The 22,994-nt window shown below is 35.8% G+C and overlaps 1 protein-coding gene and 1 long non-coding RNA gene across 16 annotated transcripts in view; one reads left to right on the forward strand and one right to left on the reverse strand.

The window, feature by feature from the left end:
• Window positions 1-557: 557 nt before the first annotated feature.
• The window catches only part of LOC143225022 (uncharacterized), a 53,390-nt gene continuing 30,953 nt past the window's right edge, over window positions 558-22,994 (reverse strand). For 9 of the 10 annotated variants that reach the window (XM_076453669.1, XM_076453676.1, XM_076453677.1 and 6 more), the window contains 3 exons: window positions 2,974-3,165; window positions 2,059-2,227; window positions 558-1,219 (listed from right to left, as the gene is read on the reverse strand). In XM_076453669.1, the coding sequence (XP_076309784.1) occupies window positions 667-1,219; window positions 2,059-2,227; window positions 2,974-3,165 (914 nt within the window). In that variant the 3' untranslated portion in view covers window positions 558-666. The remainder of the gene's footprint in view (window positions 1,220-2,058; window positions 2,228-2,973; window positions 3,166-22,994) is intronic. The other variant, XM_076453679.1, reaches the window with a different exon arrangement.
• The window catches only part of LOC143225025 (uncharacterized), a 64,274-nt gene continuing 42,007 nt past the window's right edge, over window positions 728-22,994 (forward strand). Inside the window, exons 1-3 of one of the 6 annotated variants that reach the window (XR_013013567.1) lie at window positions 728-867; window positions 2,078-2,263; window positions 12,186-12,530. This is a non-coding gene — a long non-coding RNA (uncharacterized LOC143225025). Of the gene's footprint in view, window positions 868-2,077; window positions 2,264-2,931; window positions 3,315-5,911; window positions 6,074-12,082; window positions 12,531-22,994 lie in introns of those variants that run through there. The other 5 variants (XR_013013570.1, XR_013013571.1, XR_013013569.1 and 2 more) reach the window with 5 other exon arrangements.

The following is a 22,994-nucleotide window of genomic DNA, read 5'->3' on the forward strand; positions in this document are numbered from 1 at the left end:
GAACCCGTGACCCTCAGATTACGAGTCGAGTGCCTTAACCAAACTGGAAACAGACAAATGTTCGGACAGAAGCCATGTTTCGCAATATATACATGATACCGCGAGAATAAATATTTAATATTAGTTAATTTGATTGGCTAAAAAGTACGGTGTCTGGTATACTGTGAAATAATTTCTAAAGGTAGGAGTATTTGAACATTCGAAGAACAGAAATAACGAATTCAACGATAAAAAATGTCGTTTCATAAAGATGAACTTTTCTTGGGCCATGTATAATTTTGTGGGAGTGAGATAGCGTATATAGAGCATTTTACACCCAGCTCTTTCAGAAAAAAAACCCACATAATTTTAAATTAATTAAACTTTCAAACGGGAAAACCCACAATATTAAAGCGTATTTCAAAACTATATCAATATAGTTTGTTTTTTAAAAGTTTGAATAAAAAGTTGTATTTAGCAGTTAGTCAATTTTGTGGAAAATACATGTCGATGAAGTAACCGGGTTATCCGGATCGTATTTTGTTTTATCAAATTCCAGTAATATAAGTTGCACGTGATAGATATGATGTTGTTTATTATCATAATAAAAATTTAAATACAAAAATATTGAAATAAAAAAGAAACGATGCAGTCTGAATTTGAATGCTGAAACTGCGGCATGTAATATTATACGTGTGCAAGGATTTCTACCTCTCCCTGGTTGCTGGTAGATGGCGACACTAAAGTTCTCCGTGTTTGTCCGTTCACCGAAACGACCACAGCATCTTGGTTTATCACGTGTGAAGAATTAGTAGTTTGTACTATAGTTACCCTGTTAATATCGCTACTCTTTCGAGCAGTCTGTGGATTACTACTCGTCGTCGCTCGGTAAGTTTTTATCTGAGTTTCTCTTTGTAGCACGAGACTGTCATCGGTTTCACTGCTTCTACTGCCATCACTAGGTGACGTGACCGGTGCAGTCTGACTGGCCTGGGTTAAGTCCGTTGGACGGGAGTGGTTGGGGTCTACAAAAAGAGATTCATTAGATAGAAAACTTAAAGTTAGGGATGCATTACGGTTGTGACTAGTATAGTTTCGTGTAGCACCATTCTCGTGAAGAGTGTCATTTCGACGAGATTCTAAAGTGTCCGAACTTGCTTGTAGCGCCGCACCAGAACTGGCTCGCGATCGGTAACTTGGAGGTCGGCTGCACTCTCGTTCCGCCAAATTGAATGGTTGCCTGTTAATTAAAAATCTTGTAATTATATTCTGTTTTTCAGTGACATTGTAACTAACTGCATTTTTTTGTAACCCTAAAACTCTTTAATAACTCATAACTTTAATCCTGTGCCTTTATAAATGGTTATATTATCAGGTGGCTATCGTTTTATTTATCAGCACAATTCCGACCATCTTTGTTTTCTTTTTCATCTTGAGAACTGTTTCTAAAACGTTAAATTTTATAAGTTGTTGTTCAGACTATTATGTATGTCATAAGACTTTGAGGTTCCTTGGCAAACCTTTTACTTAATGAAATATATTCAGTCAATTAACAACAAAAATCTTTTTTTTTTTTTTCTCTAATCAAGTTATATTCTCCGTTTTATGTTAATTTCGTCAAAACTGTTACTTACAGTGTTTAATGTATTAATGGGATTTCGGACGAAAACACTGCTAACATTAAGAATATTAAACTGATAAATCAATACATTCTAATCGTATAAGTGATAATGTATGGTATATTAAAAACATATATTCTTTTCACTTCTAATCTATGTATGTAGTTAGTTTGACCAAAAGTTACTGAATACAACTTTGTTTTTTAATGGAGTATGTGAACAATTACAGCAATCATTTGAAAAGCTTTAAGTCATTTTATACGATCTTTAAATGCAAGTTTTTGTTGTTGTGAAAACAAACACAAGATTAAGGATATCACAAACAGTAATAATATATTCTTTAGACTAAAAAAAGGGTAAATATAATCTCCACTGTAAGCTTTCTCTGCTATAAATTCTAAAAGTATATTTCACTCTATACGTTATCTGCATTAGTAAAAAGAAACAAGAATTATCTAACCTCTGCAATGTGCTACTAGGGTGTGAACGATAAGTAGGGGGCGGTGATAGCGAAGAAGATAACGCCCCCTGTTGACGATCGAGAAGCAGCAGCCTCAGACGATATTCTTGCATGGAAGCTTGATAGGAAGGAGGTGGAGGGCGATTTTGGAATTCTGGATACATCATAGCTACAAGCCGGTAAAAAGCGAGAAAATTTCACACACGTATGTAAAATGTCTTGCATGTATCTGCTTGTAGAATGGAAAGTTTAATCTTCCAATGTAATGACTATCTTAAGCTTATAAAACTTGTTATTTAAAACAAAATTATCTGAAAAACACTTTGTAATGAATTAATTGAAAGATAAGTATTCGTTTAATATATTTAAATTAACAGAAACATATTTAACCAATGTCAGGAATACGGTAACTCTTATTGTCAATTTGGGACAAGGTTTGTAACTAATAAAGCTCCTAAAGTATTACGAACTCTTAGACAAATTAACTACGTGTAATTACTTCCAAAAGATGACTCTAGGGTTACACGCCATAATCACATTAATAATAGCTAAAACAAGGAATCGCGTTGATCGTAGTTGTAATTAATAAGTAAGTTAGCTAACCCTAGCTTACAGATTATAAAAGCCGGCGCGTGACGTCACAGTATTATTACTTCCCACAGAATAAACTCTCGTATTAGTCTAATCGCAACTACAGAAATGACAGACTAATATTAAGATTTCGATAGTACTTAGTTTAGCTTTGTACTCGACTACAAACAGACGCTAACTCTTTTTATCTTTTAGGCGCTAAATGTTCGTTTATTTATAAAATAATGAATTGCTGATAAAATTCGTAAAAAATGCAGTGTTATATATATTTTCTTGTTTAAGGTAAAAGGTTTGTATAATTAGCTAGAGTTTATACAGACGTACTCAGATAATATCGTCCATACCAACCTCCGTAAGGGTGATGCGGTCGTCCGTAAGATGGCACTCGAGGCAAAAACCTCCTGTTAGGCTCTGGATTGTCTGACTGTATGCCTAACATCGCTCGACACGAGGGGGCGTCTTGCGACGTCAGTTTCATCGCAATTCCGCTAACTGTTATCAATACAATCCCGACTCCTGTTTTTAAAATGGATGAAAAAGTAATTCTTGTAGCCGGTATTTAGTTATACAGAGTGAATATATAACATACGATATTACATTAAACTAAACAACCATTCATGTACTTTATAGCTGTTGATGTTCTAATAAATCATGGAATATACTTATATGAAGACTTTAAACAAATAAATTTACAGGAGAACTCGCCTTCTATCTCAAGCCAAGGAGACTCAATACTCTGATGATTACTGAGACATTAAACATAGCTCCAGTTATCTGTAAATTGATTTGTCATTGATGTAATTTGGTGGAAAGATTTATCAGCGGTCAGTGTGCCCGGGTTGTGAATCCAGGTAATCATGGTTCACGTCCTGTTATCTCAAAATCTATTTCCGCACTTTCACTAGTTGCCTTTCCTTTGGTCTGTCGGTTCAAAATCAAGAGGACGGTTATTATGTAGACAGCCCTTTGTGAACTTTTTTTTTTTTTTTTTTAATTTCGCAAGAAGCTACTCGAGGGCTATCTGTGCTAGCCGTCCCTAATTTAGCAATGTAAGACTAGAGGGAAGGCAGCTAGTCATCACCACCCACCGCCAACTCTTGGGCTACTCTTTTACCAATGAATAGTGGGATTGACCGTCACATTATAACGCCCCCACGGCTGAAAGCATGTTTGGCGCGAAGGGGATGCGAATCCGCGACCCTCAGATTACGAGTCGCACGCCTTAACACGCGTGGTGAACTTTTGTAGCAGGCGTGTGTTGTTATTACTTGTTTGTTTAGAAATAAGCACAAAGCTATACAATGGGCTACCTGTGCTCTGCCCACCACGGGTTTCGAAACCCATTTTCTATCAGTGTGAGTCCGTACACATAGCGCTGTGTCAATGGAGGCATGTGTTGATATGAACTTAAGTGAATGTTCTGCTTTTATTTTAAGTTTATTTTTTTATTCTCTGTCACACTGATACTATACTTGAATCCACCATTACTGGTATTCCTGTTATTCATACTGATATTTAGTTGTACGTTTAAAGATATAAAATATATGTATTTCTGACAATTTGTGACCCTGACCAAAGCACTCCTGCGGTAATAAATATGGACCTCGGTTATATTTTGATCAAAATACGTAAACGGATTAGATCACGCAGGCGCAAGGAAGAACACTGAAATGCACAAATAGATATTACCACTTTCCATTTAAACCCATAACAACTGACTGAGTGAGCATATTGCACATTTAACATTTCACACAAAGCACGAGAGAACTGTAGAGCCAAGAGTATGTTTTAACTCAACTAACGTTTTGGCAACTGTCCAATGGGAGTTTGTTAAGTTACTTGAGCCGTAATTTTTAATCGACTAAAACTTTACACAATAAGTTAAAACGCCCCCCTCTCCCCAAGTAGCTTAATGTTAGTTTGATGGCTTATAACGCTAAAAACTGGGTTTCGATACTCATTGTGGGCATAGTAAAAATAGCCCATGGTGTAACTTTGTGCTAACAACAAAGAAACACATAAACCAAAACATAAACAGATTTACTTCAAATGCTGCTCGTTGTTCATTTGAATCAAAAACGAAGGAGAAGTGCGAGTACCAACTCTAACACTCTCAAAACAAGAGTCCGAGTACCTACTCTAACACTCTCAAAACAAGAGTCCGAGTACCTACTCTAACACTCTCAAAACAAGAATCCGAGTACCTACTCTAACACTCTCAAAACAAGAGTCCGAGTACCTACTCTAACACTCTCAAAACAAGAATCCGAGTACCTACTCTAACACTCTCAAAACAAGAGTTCGAGTACCTACTCTAACACCCGAGACGTGATGATTCTTTGAATGGTTCCTCTTTATTAGAAACGGGCTTTTCGTATATTGAAAATGATCGTAATAAGCAGAATTTGAAAAAAAAAAAAAAAAATGGAGAAAGGAATGAAACTTTAATTTTATAGTAATATCGTTCAATACAGATTATGTAAGTGGAAGCTGCACCTGTATATACAGAGAGTCAGTCAGGTTATAATGTTGTGTTTTTACTGTTAAAAAACTTGGTGAAATACGTAAGTTGTAATATGAAAACTTTAAATTAATCAGTGAAATAAACCGCAATATAGACGATATATATATTATATATATTGTGAATGATATTATTAGGGACCTTGTAATGAAGGTGAAAAAAAAAACATAGGTATATATAGTTTAGGAAAAACTTTGTACAAACACATATGGAAACTATATGGCTACTTCTAAAATAAACTACACAATATATTTATAAACAACGCCCACAAATTGTAATATATTTTGTTAAACTATTGTTATGTGAATGATAGGTATAAATCAGGTATTTCTAGAGGGCGCACAAAAGTAAATAAAGCATTTAAGTTGTTATGCTGTTTCTATATAATATGACGTATTTCTCTACATATGTTTAATGAATTACGTATTTTTCATGTCTTAACCACTTTATAAAATTAAACTCGTTAATATTATTGTTCTTTTTTTCCGTAAAAACTAGCTGCTTTCCTTCTAGTCTTACACTGCTAAATTAGGGACGGCTAGCGCAGATAGCCCTCGAGCAGCTTTGCGCGAAATTAAAAAAAAACAAAACAAACCGTAAAAAGTCTACACTAGACTTTAGCCACGTATCATATGACAATCGTTCTAAAGGACAGCTTTGAATGACGTACTTTTTAAATATTTAATGGTGAAATAAATTAATGACAGCATTATGTGTATAGTCGGTCTAAACTAACTTCAGACTAATCGTGAAACTGGATTAAGTGAGACCGGGAAAAGTGACTTCCTTCGTGCATCGATATCAGCTCCAACAAAGGGTCACGTGACAACAAACAACTTCTTTGAATGGTATAACGTCGAACCCCATCATTACAGTTATCTCTGCAATGATCTTCCTCGGAACGTGATTATTACAAGAAGCTCTCGGATGTGTAGGCGTGGTCAGTAAAGTCAACTTCAAGGACAAATGTTTAAAAAAAAAGTTTATTTATAAGGCTGTAAAGAGGTTTGACGAGCGATGTCGAAAATCACATTAGAAAACAACAATTAAAAAAAATTTTATACGAATAGTCGTATGTTCCAAAGGTGCTGACATCAACTGTAGTTATAACTCCCACTTCACACTATGATGTAAGGTACATCTACACATCTTACTACACAGTATGATGTAATCTACATTTGCACATCCAACTATACCTTATGATGTAACCTACATCTACACAGTGTGATGTTAACTACATCTGAACATCTTTGTACAATAAAATATATTAAAGTACATCTACACTACGTACGATACTGTGATAACTATAGCATTGTACACAGTTTTAACAACGATATAATTCACTTCACGGGTTTGTTTTCTTATCTAGCATATTAGCTATATTAGCTTATCTGCTGTATCCACCGTAGGGAATCGAACCCAGAGATTTAACGTTATAAGCCCGTAGACTAACTGCTGTCCTATTGGGTGACACACTACACACGACAGTCAACGACACTTGTACACTAAACAATAACATTACATTGCACATTACAATACTGACAATAGTTACATTACATTGCATTGAACAGTATGAACAACACTAACATTACATTGCACATTACAATACTAACAATAGTTACATTACATTGCACTGAACAGTATGAACAACACTAACATTACATTGCACATTACATTACTAACAATAGTTACATTACATTGCACATTACAATACTAACAATAGTTACATTACATTGCACTGAACAGTATGAACAACACTAACATTACATTGCACATTACAATACTGACAATATCATATAAATACTGACAATAGTTACATTACATTGCACTACACAGAACGATGTCAAACACAGTTATGTAATCCAGGATACAGAATGTTTGCTATTATAGCTACGTAGTTTCAGCTATTGCAGTTTTAATAGTTTCGATCTCAGGTTATTTTTTGGTTAAGTGTTATTTTATTACAAGTTACAGCTTTTATAGTAAGAAAGTAGAACAGTTACAACGTTTCAATCACCGGTTATTTGATCGCACCGGTGATTGAAACGTTGTAACTGTTCTAAAAATAACATTTTTTTTTTACTGTAAAAACAGTTACCTTCAATAAAACAATTTTTCAATTTTACACCAACTATATATATTTATATATTACACAACACCGGATGATGTACTTTCTCAGCTATGTAGTTACTAAATTTGGTAACAACGATATTGTTTAAGATATCTGTTACATAACTCTAGTTATCTATGTCGAGTGTCCTGAGCGAATAAACGTAGTCATTGTTTAATTTTGTCTCCAGATGAACTACGTGACCACTATTTTCTTCAGTAAAAAAAAAAAAAAAAAATGCAATTACTGTTATACAATAATCCACATTCAGTAATCATGCCCCTCAGTGATATATCTGTGGACTTGTAACGCTAGAAATCTGGGTTTGATACCCGTGGTGGCTAAAAACAGTTGAGTAGCTCTTTGTTTAACTTTGACCAAACAAACGAATCGCTAATGACGTTAACCACTTACCGAATGTGATGACAAACTTGGCGTAGCTAAGACATTTAGCATGTTTGGTTTGTTTTTGTTTTGTTTTTTTATTTCGCGCAAAACTACTCGATGGCTATTTGTGATAGCCGTCCCTAATTTAGCAGTGTAAGACTAGAGGGAAGGCAGCTAGTCATCACCACCCGCCGCCAACTCTTGGCCTACCCTTTTACCAACGAATAGTGGGATTGACCGTCATATTATAACGCCTCCACGGCTGAAAGGGCGAGCATGTTTGGTGCGACCGGGATTCGAACCCGCGACCCTCGGATTACGAGTCGAACGCCTTAACACGCTTGGCCATGTCAGGCCGATTTAGCATGTCATAGATCAAATCTTAATTGTTAGATGACCTGTTTAGTTGTATAAACTTTAAATAAATGGTAGCTAATATAAAAAAAGGTTGCCGTTTAACCAATTACAGATAGTTAACAAATAACTAAATGATTTATTTTGTTTGTTTGTTTGTTTTTCTGTTTGGGAAGAGGTAGAAAGAGACGTTTCTTACTGACCAGTTGGGCTATCTGTGCTCTGTCCACTTCGGGTATCAAAATCCGACTTTTTAGCGGTGTAAGTGAACAGACACAGGGCTGTGTTACTATGGGGCGGCTTTATCGATGAGACACATGTTCATTACACAAACGTCTTGTTGACCAAACACATCTTCGTAACAAAAATCCTGTCGATGCGAAATATTAGCGAAAATAGTTAAGTGGAACTTGATGGAACTCCCATTTATGATCCACTTTGACGTCACAACGGAAAATCAGGAATGTTAATGGCTGAGATACTTCAAAGGCAGAACGATGTTCCGGACCGTTCTACCCCAATTTAACCTCTGATAACTGACCAAACGCATTTCCATAAGACAAAAATTCAATCAATCAAACACACCTTCGGTAAAAACCGTAACAACAAGAAAACAGTTTTCTTACCAAGCACCAGACATTCGACCACTCTTCTAAACGAAATAAATATAATAGTCATAGGTCTTAATAAGGAATAATAACATAATAAATCCTTCAACCGTATCATATTCATAGACGATATAACTGTCTCAGAAACCAGACAGATACTCGAACTCTCTCCAGATACACAAATGACTGGCTGTGCGATCTGGCAACATTTGGCCCATTTCAACAATCTAAATAGATGATCATCATATCTTAACAATAGGACAGACATTCAAGACTGTCTCTCCAATTAGACCAACAACCGGCGTTACTTGACAACCTAAAGCGCGAAAGAACAACAATCGTCCAGTCTCAACCATCTAGCAAGTGAGAGGTAAGTAAGTGAGAGGTCTTTCGTTGAAAGCTGTGATACATATGCATCGTGCACCTGAAGGCATCTAAGAACCCAAACAGGTATTTTGGCTGTTTCTGCAGCTTTTGAAATCTCTCTTCTTCGTCTCCCACACCTCACTTCCCAGAAGGTCTTTGTTCAATATCCTAATGTCGTCTGCAGTAAACGACTTAAATGTAAAAAAAAAAAAAAGAAAAAAAAAACATAAAACATTTACAGTACAACACTATTTTGTTCTTACAAATATTAGACCCACTGATTTCCAATGCTTTGCCAGCTATTAGCGTTAAAACTGTAAACTTCGGAGATTATTAATATCTTACCAACCAAACAGATACTGGGTTTGTCCCTCCAAGTGTCCAAACAACAAGCCTTATTTAGCAATGTATCAGACGATTGGTCGATCAATCTTGGCAACAAGACAAACACTCAATCAGCATTCTCCATTAATGATGGCTTGTGTAACGACCTGTCTTCAATCATTTATAAACTGTGCTTCACTGAAATAAATCAACTTCTGTTTATAAAGTGTTTAACTGGTGTTCTGTCACCACGTGCAATTGGTGTATAAAAATATCAACAAAGGAGAAACAACGAAAATCTTTAAAAACATGGTATGATCTGGCCTTATTAAATGTGCAATAATCTCTTTTAATTAACTGATTCTAGATGCATTTCTTTGCTCACTGATTGAGATAATGACAAAATCCAAATTAGTTCAGAGCTAAATCTATTTATTTCTGTAACTGCGTCCTATTAACATAGCAAATTATAGTCTGAATATTTAACATACGATAAAAACTTTATAAACGTCCCCTGTCTGGCCATAAACCAGTAATCAACTTTAGTTAGTTGTTAGTTATCACCATTAGATTCCATCTAGGAACATAGAGCCGCAATCGCTTGCGGATTCTTCAACAAGCATTTAACTGAGTAGGTTGTTAGCCCACTGCACCGAGCCGTCCCTAATTTAGCAGTGTAAGACTGAGGGAAGGCAGCTAGTCATCACCACCCATCGCCAACTCTTGGGCTACTCTTTTACCAACGAATAATGGGATTGATCGTCACATTATAACGCCCCCACGGCTGGGAGGGCGAGCATGTTTGGCGGGCGCGAACCCGCGACCCTCGGATTACGAGTCGCACGCCTTACGCGCTAGGCCATGCCAGGCCCCGTAATGAACTTTACTTTACCCTAATCCAATTTGGACAATTTTCCCTTTTAACTTCTACAACCTGGTATCCGGGGTTGCTTTAGTACATAATACACATTACTCACCATGTCATATGTCATCAGTGAATAAAATTAATTAAAACACGAAGTTTGCGAGATCTGAGTCCAGTTAATAAAACTCAGATTTGGAAATCATTGAGGTTCCTAATAAGAACAAAGCTATAATTATTCTAACGCTGGAACCAGATAAACAATCAGGGTCTATCGCCAGACATGTTCAGTTTCGTGAAGAGCAAGGTTTGAAATAGATACTGCCCACGGTTTCTAGTGAAACTGGATCAGTTCCATTCAGCCAGGGGCTAAGCGTGTTAAGGCGTGCGACTCGTAATCTGAGGGTCGCGGGTTCGCGTCCCGGTCGCACCAAACATGCTCGCCCTTTCAGCCGTGGGGGCGTTATAAGTAACGGTCAATCCCACTATTCGTTGGTAAAAGAGTAGCCTAAGAGTTGGCGGTGGGTGGTGATGACTAGCTGCCTTCCCTCTAGTTTTATACTGCTAAATTAGGGACGGCTAGCACAGATAACCCTCGAGTAGCTTTGTGCGAAATTCAAAACAAACAAACCATTCAACCACGAGAATGGTGTTTCAAACAAGCAAGGTTTACAAAAAATTACATATGTGGGCAGTTTTCAGTGAAACAGGATCAGTTCCACTCGACAACAATATCAATATTTTAAACAAATGTTTTGAAATAAAAAAAAACTACATGTGAGTGTGTGATTTGGGATATATCATAAAGCTACACTAGTGTAAATATTATTGGATTTTCAGATATCCGAGTTATCTCTGAAACTGATCAGGTTTTCTCCTCCCTACTCTTTCTGTATATCTCCTCGGTGGACTCAGCAGATGGCCCGATGTGGCTTCCCTATAAGGGACACACACTTTCTGTATTTCCAGGCTATTAAGTTATAATGTTACGTAACAACGGAGTATTAATGGCCAACAACTATTATAGTGATAACTATACTGATAAAGCCAATACTGTTCATTACGCTGTAATAAATTTTAACTACTTGCCTACCAATAATCACAACTGGTCACTATATTTTAAATAACACATACAGTACTACGTTATTATCAACATCATTACTAGTCATTAAGTCTCTTGTAACTCAACTGGACTGGTGAGCCCAGGTGGTGTGCGAAAGGCCTCGTCGGCACAAGGATGTACCACAAATCGTGTGATTGAGATATGTTTATATCTTCAACATGGCTGTCTATCATAAATTTCAGTAATATTACAAGATACGACATTGTTAGCCACATTTGTGCTGATCATGGTATTTTACTTGAGGCTTTCTACGGTACCACTTTAATAAAAACACTATTATTCATCACATATTCCAGCATTAATGAGTTATCACTATCAGTACTGCTGACGACTAGCACTGACAATTAAAATCATGTGAATTGTCTTGAGATCAATCATTACATCATAAAGCAGATAGTGACTATTTTGTAGCTCATATGCAATATTATCGAAAGCAAATAGATACCACAAAACAGACGATTGTTGACTTATCAGTTTGTTAATTTTCTTCTGAATTTTTTCGGCTCACGTTTTGCGGGACATCATAATCGTACGGCACGCTTTTATTTTTTAAATTGCCACTCGTTTTACGTTTGCACTGTGATGTTTCAATTATTTGGAATTTTGTTCTAAATTTAGCCGCCAGAGTGCGTGTTGTAGTGTTGGAGAGAGAATTATTTAACCTTTTAGATCGCCTTTGATTAAATTAGTATGAAAATTCTCTTATTTAATATTCTGTCATTTCGTACGTTACGCACCATAAATTACATAATGTTTCGTTTTGTTGGTTTTAATTTAGTGTTAACAATTAGTACATACATCCGATAACACGTTGGCTCCCAAGCCTATTTTGCCAATACTTTCCAGGATCCCACTAGTCATTTTACAATTACTTTTGTTAGGAAGAGTGTACACGTAGCCGTTGTGTCCCAGCCAATAAATAAGTGGGCCTTTGAAAAGAAAATAGAACACAACTCACTGGTGGGTCGTGTGGGAGCCAACGCATTGAAAAGCTAGGATGAAGTGTATGGAGCGGCATTATTACAGACGCCACTACAGGAAAGAAGTATGGAGGTATGTTAAGGATATCGTGTATCGCACACCTATAGCAAAAATCTTGGAGCTAAAGATCAGAATAACGGACGTCATCGTCACCTAACTGTGGACATGTTGCAGCAAACATGAACTAAATCGAATATCGGTTAGACATGTTGAGAGCCACTAATAATGCACATGTACAAGCTTACTGACATATCAATAAAAACTGTTTGAGTTAAACTACAATATGTTGAAAACTGCGTGGTTGTATTTCCTCAGTTATTTAATCATTAAATTTTAAAATAGGAAAGATAATTTTGTACCGCTCTGTATTTCTCATTCTATCCTATTTTTTACTTCACCGAACTTTACATAAAATTTAAATTACTAATGAACATATGAAAATATTATACGAATTAAATACGAGACCAGGATGCATACACTTTTTAAATTTATCGCAAACCCGGGAAATTCTAATCTACATGAAATATTTTAAAGGTCATAAAAATAGTTTAAAACGTAGATGCTGAAAACTTAATCCAGTTGGTATGAACATTAATTACCTCCAACACTTGATGATGAGGAACATACTTTTGGGAAAACAAATGTTCGGGGACGACTTGAATGAGTAATGAAGAAAACTTTATTATAAATGTACATTTCGACAAAGTCATCCAAACTTTTACATACAACACTGTTACACCGTTTTGGTATTTCTATTGATCGTTAGGGAGGTAGGTTATAACTATTAGTGGCAATAAAACCCGCAAGTTGTTGAATGTAACTCCACATCTTGCACAATGACATTCCATTAGCTGCCTAAATACTTTCTCAACATTCCCGTTAGATATGGATGCATTGCTATAAAAGTAAAATCGAAACTTAAACACTGGATAGATTCAGCTGTCTGTCACATATTTCAGGCGATCTGTAAGTCAAGACCTAAAAGCAAATCGGGGAGAAAAAAAAAGAGAAACATTGTGATTGGCTGATAATTAAGCCTATGAGGATAGTGAGTGTTCTTATCGTCATGAGTGAATGTCAGACAGAAGGTTTGTCTCACTCGTTCTTAGGGAATTACTTGGCCTGATTTTACCGCAATATGAGATAGAAGGATAAACAAAATGTCCATGAAACTACATTTGGAACTGTTCAAAGGTCAAACTCAGTTGAAATTAAGTGTTTCTTGGCTTTTAAATGTTTTTCTGCAACTTATTAATTTATATTTCAGCTTCCAATAACTAACTCAATGACGGAAAACCTTTTTTTTTTAGAAAATAAACTTTGCAGTCGGCGTGAATGAGGCACGTAAGAAAGTTCATTATAAATGCACCACTTTTCGACAATGTTATGTTCCTGATGGTGACGTAATCTTGTCGCAAAGTTTCTTTAATTACCTTTTCATGGCGTCTCCAAATTATATTTTCCAATATCTAATAAGAGATGGCGCTTGGTTCGAGTTCATTTAAGACGAGCGTGTCACTTTATTTATCGAATTATTTTTCCCCCATATTTACTTTAAAGTATTACTGACAGTAAAGCTATTTTCAAAACGTTTTAGCAGGAGTTAAAATAATTATAATCAACGCTTCACAAGACATTAATAATTATTAAGGTTGTTTACTTTAAAAAATAATGACGATATAAACACAAAAAAATATGTTATAAACTCATTTCGAACAGCAGAACAACACACATGCAATTAAGCACGTGAACACCGTATTCATGAACCTGATTACACGCAATTCTATGAAGCATCAGATATACTTCAGCTGTTACCCGCTGAAGACACCCCTACACGATTCCTAACAGAAACCAAGGCCTTGCTCGCTCGAATCAATTTTATGAGTCATTCCTCTCTCTCCTCAGGGTCGTAACGCAGCTGATCAAAGGGAAGCACACATGCATTCAATACAGCTGCAGTTTCAAAACGTCAGAACAGAACTAAACAGAAAGTTGCAGCTTGGCTCAAGATTACTTGTGACAACCGGAAATATTGTTTCCAACCACGAGCAAAACAAAACTGATAATAAATTTTACAACCCAGATGTTTCAGAAATTACTGGATAAGTGCAGATATAAACTTTGAAATCCGAAGTTTAAAAAATTCCAACTCATTTGAACCTTGTTTTTTTTTTTTTTTATCATGATGATCCATAGTTGGGTGTCTCTAAAACATCTACTTACGTGTCAGTTCTTCTTCGAAAGAAAAAAAAACAAATCTATCACACGAGCCCTCAGATACATAAATTCGTCTAACTTGTACTGCTATAAAGATCTACGGTTTCATACAAAGTACATTAAAAGAGCAACGGTTCATCAATAAAAATGGCACTTTTCAAGCGTCATAAGACAACACTTTTTTTCCGGGGGGGAGGTAAATGTAGGGTAGCAAGCCATGAAAAACAAACAGATCCTTCCTCATTGACCCGGCATGGCCAAGCGTGTTATGGCGTTCGACTCGTAATCCGAGGGTCGCAGGTTCGAATCCCGGTAGCACCAAACATGCTCGCCCTTTCAGCCGTAGGGTCGTTATAATGTGACGATCAATCCCACTATTCGTTGGTAAAAGAGTAGCCCAAGAGTTGGCGGTGGGTAGTGATGACTAGCTGCCTTCCTTCTAGTCTTACATTGCTAAATTAAAGACTGCTAGCGAGTAGCTTTGCGCGAAATTCAAAAACAAACAAACAAATCCTTCCTCATTCTTATTCGATCACTTGTATAAACACTTTAAAATCTAAAACATTGAATTCCTACAAATTAATACTTAACAGCACGTCAGTTATTTGTGGCCCCGCATGACCAGATGGTAATGTGAGAGTTGTTGGCTCGAATCCCCGTCAGACTAAACATGCTCTCCCCTTTCAGCAATGAGTGTATTGTAATGTGACGGTCAATCCCACTCTTTGTTGATAGAAGAGTAACCCAAGAGTTGGCGGTGGATAGTTATGACTAACTGCCTTCCCTCTAGTCTTTTATTGCTAAATTAGGAACGGCTAGCGCAGATAGCCTTTGTGTAGCTTTGCGCAAAATTCAAAACAAACGAACAGTTATTTGTTTATTGCAAAGGCCTACAAGTCCCCGTGTGTCGTTCATTTTAAAGTTGAAACCGTTTTTTTTTCCAACTCGCCTCAAGCAAGGTGTAGAACCAGGCGTGTGTTTCAGTAATTATGGACAATTTCTTTATGAGTGAAAAAGGGGTTACTTTAGGGACGTAAGAGAAAGAAGGCAGGAGTTTGAGCTATGCAGTTATAACGCTGTCCTGTACCGAGTGCGGCATCGTCCCCAGCATGCTGTGTATCAACCAGTTATATTTGAGTCTAATACTGAAGCACTCATGTTCAACAACTTACGCGACTTATTTATTGGAGAAGATTTAAAAGAAGATTTATAAACTTACTTACAGTTCTGATAACCATATAATATCTTCCTGCTACTGTGCAATGAAGATACAATAACATTATCATTAAAACTTCAAACTAAGCCTAATTTTCAATTATTCTTTGTTTTAATACAATAATCCTTAGACATAATTTATGATAAGGTCTAAAGCTTTGTTTGTTTTATTGGTAACTACAACTGGCTTGACTATCTCTGTTGTACCTACTGCGGGGATCGAACCCATAAATTTAGCTCTATAAGCCCTCACATTCGCCGCTGAGCCACGGGGGGTGGGCAAGTGAAGAGCTTCGTTATTCTTTGTTTTAATGTAATGATCCTTGAGTAGAACTCATAATTAGGCGATTATTCTTTTGTAAGAATCTCATTATTCCAAGGACATAGAAGTCGACATTTCTACTGCTGGCTGAAGGGACCAGTAAAACAGACTTGGACCTTTTCAAAACTACAAGTCCTGCTTTTCTCACTCGCTTTAAAGTACGTACTTCATTCGTGTATGTGATTTGCTACGGTTCCAAGTATTCTTACAAGTGTCACAGCTGTTAGCAATGAAGAGTTTACACACCTAAATAAGACATGCTACGGTTCCAAGTATTCTTACAAGTGTCACAGCTGTTAGCAATGAAGAGTTTACACACCTAAATAAGACACTGATAACTTTTCTGTTTACGTTATATTCACGAAGGGTGAACAGGGCGTGACACAGTAGTTAGCATGCCTGGATTGCGAAATCGATTCTGGGAGTTGTGGGGGAGTTATAAATGTAACAGTCAAATCCAGCTATTCGGTCAGACATGAGTAGCCCAAAAAAATGTGCAGTTAACGTAAGATTGTTACAAAGAACAATATCGAAGGGAAGCGAAGCCCTGTAAACAGAGACGCCAACAGAAAAGTACACAGTGACCCTTGTCGTTTCAGAAACCAATAAAGTACAGGTAAATTCGTATTTGTTTTTTTTGAGAAATCATTCATCTTTCCAATGTACGAAGTGGATCACGTGTATATGCAAATAGCTAGTCTCACTCATTCAGTGGACTATGGAAGACCGTGTAAATTCCTCACTTAGTTCTGAAAGAATCCAGTTTTTCCTTTCTGTGACGTTTGATATTTACGGCGCTCACGAGAAGAAATATATAAATTATGCTCATGATCTCCATAAAAGGTTTAAAAAACATTAAATTCATTCACTGTGGCAAGGAACTAAAAACGGCGAGCGTAAAATCTTTTACGTAAAATATTAACAACAAACTTTGACAGGGCAATATTTACACTCTGACAAATAATACTTCCTGTCAGTCTCAAAAGACGGAAGGCAAAAATCATACACGTAGATTTGTAAAGTCGTTAAGAACAAATTTAACAGCGTGAGTTACAAAAAATTAGAAATTAAATATATATATATATATATAATGCATCTGTAATTTATCAATCGAAATTTTGGTTTACAAAGTTAAAAACAAACAAAAAATGAAATGAATTTTCTAAAGTAAAAATTGAAAAACATGAAAACAACATATGGTCGATCAATACCATAACCTAGTACAGCGGTAAGTCTAAGGATTTACAACGTTAAAATCAGGGGTTCGATTCCCCTCGGTGAGCTCAGTAGATAGTCCGATGTAGCTTTGCTATATGAAAAACACACAACACCATAACAAAACTAAAATGAAACAGTCTTCCGACGATAAAAAAATCACGTGCATATACGTGTATTTTAAATTATAAAACAGAAACAATAATGCGTTTGACACTGAAAAAAACAACACCAACAAAAAATATAACAAGTTACTAAGGTATAAACACTGAAAAAGATAGGCCACTAGAGTCAGAAAAATCGACAAAAAATCCCAGAAAGAACATGAACTTTCTATTATAAACTTCTTGGAAAGAGACAGGGAAAACGAAGCCACGTGAAAGTGACAAACTATATAAACAAAGAATAACACAAAAAACGGAGTTACAAAAGTGAAATACACAAAAGACAGAACATAATAAGCACATAATCTAACCACATTTAGTTTCTAGAAGCAGAAGCTTGACTGCGAAAATTAAACCATGTTGAAAAACAAAATAACGAGAAAACGAAGTTACAAAATTATAATACATAAAACACTAATACTTTAAGACACGAAAACCCGACTCTTCTAGGTGTCGCGCCAGGTTTTGAAATGTATTATATACCAGAAAGCGCTGATTGGTAGAAATAAACTATCTTGACTAAACTATGGAAAATCTTTTTTTCAGATTTGAAATCCATGATGTATGAAAAAAAAAAAACAGCTGTATATAGCAATCATGGGGTCAGAGTTTCCATATTCTCCAGAATCAGTATTACACACCTTGCTTTCTTTAATGTAATTCAATTTTGACCCCTCAAGGCACTTTTCATTCTCTCACTCTTTTTTTCACAACTTTCGGCATCAGTTCTTCACTTCCAGTTAATACGATTTGCTTTATTTGAGCATAAGTCCAAAGGTAAGCAACATCTATAAACAACACACTCTCGTTTCTTTCTATGTTTATATTCTGGCAAGACATTTTACAGATTTCACTTATGAGTATATTTTTTCAATTAGAAGAAGAAACTCTTTTCAGATTGTATTATTGAATTACCCTAAATTTGGGTCGGGTTTTTCGCGATCGGGGGTCTTAAATTACTAGCTTCAGAAAATTTGGTAATGAAAATAAAACCAAAATGCAAAAAAAACAAAAACAATTAGCACAAGTTACAATTAACACTAAATGCGTTAAGTTAAAAGTCAGACGTTCAACAGAGAAAAAGCCAAGGGAGATATAAATGATTGGTTTTGAACTTTTAGTAAAGCTACGCGAGAACTATTTTCGCTAGCCGTCCCTAATTTAGGAATGAAAGATTGGAGGAAAGGCAGCTAGTCATCACAACCAACCGCCAACTTTGGGGTTACTCTTTTATCAATGAATAGTGAGATTGATCGTAACATTATAACGTCCCCAAGACTGGAAGAAAAACTGATGTTTAAAAAAAAACACACACACACATGCCGCATACAGACACAAGTTTCTAGAAATCAAAGTTTCAGAGAAAAATAAAACCATAGTTTATAAAATAAAAATATCCTCTATAAGATAAAGCATTATAACAATAAATCTTATAATTATGCAAATATACACAAACAGTGAAACTGATATAGACACTGTGACTCCTGCAGCTATGTTTTCCTTATTTAGAATTTTAATGGTAGACATTATTACCTAATGTTTAGGCTCCGTCTTTAGATAAATGCATATGTAAATAGAACAGCTTTGACCCATTGGATCCATTGGCTCGCCCTCTAACATTATGACGTATACTAACTACAACATACGAACAGGAGTAGGTAATATACTTTGTTGGAAAATGGAGTTATGCGCTAGGTCACTTATATGTTCCCTCTAATTTTATCAATCCATGCGCAGAATTTTGTCATGGGCACCAGCATCAAGGTAATGTGTGGACATGTGTCAACATGTTTTTTAAGGGGGTATTTTTCGACCATCGGCCTTATTGGATCATTAGGCTAACTTGTAATGTTACCAGTTGGCTATCTGGGCTCTAGGCCTATCGATTGCCAGGATCACTAAGGCCATCAACTAGTTGAGACTCCTCACCACTACTGAGGGCGTGCGCTGCTGGAATAATGACGTGCGTGACACTTGATTGGCTGTTGTCCGGCAGTGCAACCTAGAGGGAACACTAGAACACTTTTTCGTTGGCTTGATTACGAATCCGACAAGCGATGAAAGCGCCATTTGTGTGTGTGTGTGTGTTGAATCACACCGAGCAACAAGTACTGTTCTTAAAGGTAAACAGTAAACAGCTGTTTAAAAAGACTCGTGCCATGACTAAAGCTTTCTGTTACTGTACAGTTGCAAGTGTGTGGTCGATCAGCCATTAAAAATAAAAACTGGTTAACCAGTTTAGCTGGTTTTCAACAGCAGTGTACGAACACTAAGTGAAAAAAATTTGGGAAGGAATATATATACATGGCCCGTCTTGTAATGTAAGTAGGGGCACGTGCCCTTTATACTCCATATCTTAGTACCTATATGTCAGTGGCGTAAGTGAGCTCCCGTAATTACGGAAGGGGACCAGACAAGACGGGGATCTAAGAGTCTGACATCTACTGAAAAGATGACAGAGACGTACAATTTAATTTGTTTGAACAAAAACGATGGTTGCATGATTTGGTTAGGTTAATGATATCAATAAGCAATAATCATAACTACAATTACAATGAAATGAATGTAGGGCGTCCAATTACACTTTATGAGGGGAGGGGCATATTTAGTGTAGTTACTCCTGAATAGAACGTTACTGAATATAAAAAAATTAACGTTACTGCATATGCGCAAGCGAATATAAATACTGACACCATCGTGAATATAAGGACAGAAAAAATATAGATAATAGTGTATTAGTTCCTCAAACGAATATATTGATAATAATGTATGGGTTCTCTAAACTGTTTCAGCACAAGGCCCCCAGTAACACTCCGCATTTCGCGTGAGAACCCCACCCAATGGATATAAAATTAATAAGTACCTCAACAGTGTTGCGAATTTGCTACGACCTTCCAGAGTTCCGCGGCCCCAAATTTGAGAACCTCTATAATGACGTACATGTTTATTGATATGGATCATAAGATACTGCTGCTTCAAAATCACTGCAAATCGTTGCCTCTAATTACTTTAAGTGTACGATTTAAAGTAAAATCCAGACTTCGTTTGTTTTGAATGCAAACATAATACATGCGACGCGAGCGCGTGCCTTGTCACGTGCATCTAGAGAAGTAGTTCAGTTTGACAATTACTGCAAATAAACAATAAATATAACATCGCAAAATCTTCTTAAAGTCATTATAATATAGCAGTTTGTGATGAAGCAGCCTTTGTTTAGATTCTTTGTTTAGAAACATGGCACTTGCTAACAGTTTACAGGCGCTATACATGTATGGGATATAACAGTAACATTTATAAATTCCTAACATGCTCTTTTTACGTGTTGTTGTAAACAAAATGCGTTTATCAAGTAAAGAAACATTTGTAAACTTGGAAACTAGTTCAGATCAAACAAATATAGAAATGTGGATCCAATCAAAAACATACTGGCACGAATTAAACAGACATACGCTAATTATAAAGTATATGTGTATATTGGACAGAACAATATTTTCAAATTAAACAGAAACGTAACATATTTCTATTTAAACAAACACTTTGATTAAACAGCGTAACTTCTTCAAGTTAAACAGAAACAAAATATAATGTAGAATAAACAGAAATATATTCATATTGATTAAACAGAACACACACTTCTATTGTTATAATAATACTCAGTTTTTATTTGTTCTGAAAATGCACGCGCACCATACAATTTAAATGCGCATGCACTTAAAAGACGTAAAGAAAAGGGAGACGTAAGTATACTTTAGTAGACATTTTGTTCAACAAAATATTAATAGCTTAAGAAATTGTTTATTTAATGGTCTAACGTTAGGTTATAGAATAGCATTATAACTTTATTTATTGATTCTATTAAGTACGGTAAAGTTTAACCCTAACTAAACTAATACAAAAATCGAACACAAGTTACAGTGTTTAGTTATTTCTTTATCGAATATGAGCTGTACTTAATAAAGGACTAACTACTGTTAGGCCTAAAAGAAGTGGACTTGAAGATTTTCTGTTATTCTAGAAGCCCTTTATTTAAAAAGTAAATTTCAATTAAATATTATAATTTGACCGCAGATATTTTGCGTGTCTCTACTAGTACATATTTATTAAACAAAATAATATTATTTCATGTAAAAAAGAAGCATAATATAGTGCAAGATAAACAGAAACACATTCGTAAAGAACAAACAGTACTAATCCAATTCCCGGCTTGGCCAGGTGGTTAGAGCACTCGACTCCCACTCTGAGGGTGGTGATTTTGAATCCCTGTCACACGAAACATGCTCGCCTTTTCATCTGTGGCGGGGGCATTATATGTTACAGTTAATCCCGCTATTCGTTGTAAAAATAGTAGCCCAAGAGTTGGCGGTGGGTGGTAATGATTAACTACTTTCCTTCTAATCTTGCACTGCTCAATTAGGGACGGCTAGCGCAGATAACCCTCGTGTAGCTTTGCGCAACATTTAAAACAAAGTTAATCCAGAACAAATAAAAACAAATTAGCACTAAGTAAACAGAAGTACACTAATACACACTAATTGAAATGAAAGCACCTTAAGACCAATCAAACAGAACATCTGTACAAATTAAACGTAAATTTACGTGTATTGACTACTTGATCAACTAATGATACATTATTTAATGATCAGTTAATAAGATCTCAGACAGTAAATATCCAAGTTTTTAAGTATTAATTAAAGATCGAAAACTGTATCACTTCCAGTGTAGATGTGCATCTATATGATTTAGAGAAAAGAATCTAAGAAATAATTTAATCAATTTACTAGTTAAAAAAAAACCAGCTAGTGACTATTCACAGGGTACAATGTTTAGACTTTAACTTCCTCACTTGATGTTTCTAATTCGATCACATCATAAAGAAGTATCAATTCTTTACAATGCGCCATATGTAACGTTCTTTCAAGTATGGAAAAAAAATTCCCCTATAACAAAGCTCACGTCTGTTTATCTTCACAATTTGTTAGCATTTACTGGTTTGTTTGTATTTTAAATTTGGAAAACTTCCCATGATTATTAACTGTTAATGTCATCCGGGTTTGTTTTTTCTTCCCAGAAAATGTAACTTTGAAATTATTTTATTCTGCTGTATAATCTTTGGTAAGTAACGTTTCATTCACATACAGACACTGAATACAGTGTAGCCCGAGACTGCAAACTTTCCAGCGTTGTCGCTCTGAGCGTAAAGAAATCGATTCCCTCTGGACTCCATGGAGGGAACGGCGAGTCACGGCATGCTATAAATAATAATCGTTCGTGCTATAGGAGCATAAAGCTAAATCTTTTGTGCTATTTTCAGTATGTAGAACCAGTTTATGTTAATTATTTATCGACAAGAACGAGCTTATTATATGCTCTTGTGCATTATCCCTGATACTTAAACAGTATATTTCGATCATTATAATTTATATTAATACACACCACTTGCTACGACTTTTTCTAGTTGTAACTGACATTTCATAAAAATGACGTTAAATGACGCAATGAGTTAAAATCAAGACTGTAAATTATACTTGAATAAAACATTACAAGAAACTACTGTTAGATTCGAGGGCAAGCGCAGG

Source organism: Tachypleus tridentatus, chromosome 9 (assembly GCF_004210375.1).
Source record: "Tachypleus tridentatus isolate NWPU-2018 chromosome 9, ASM421037v1, whole genome shotgun sequence".
Classification (NCBI taxonomy): Eukaryota; Metazoa; Arthropoda; class Merostomata; order Xiphosura; family Limulidae; genus Tachypleus; species Tachypleus tridentatus.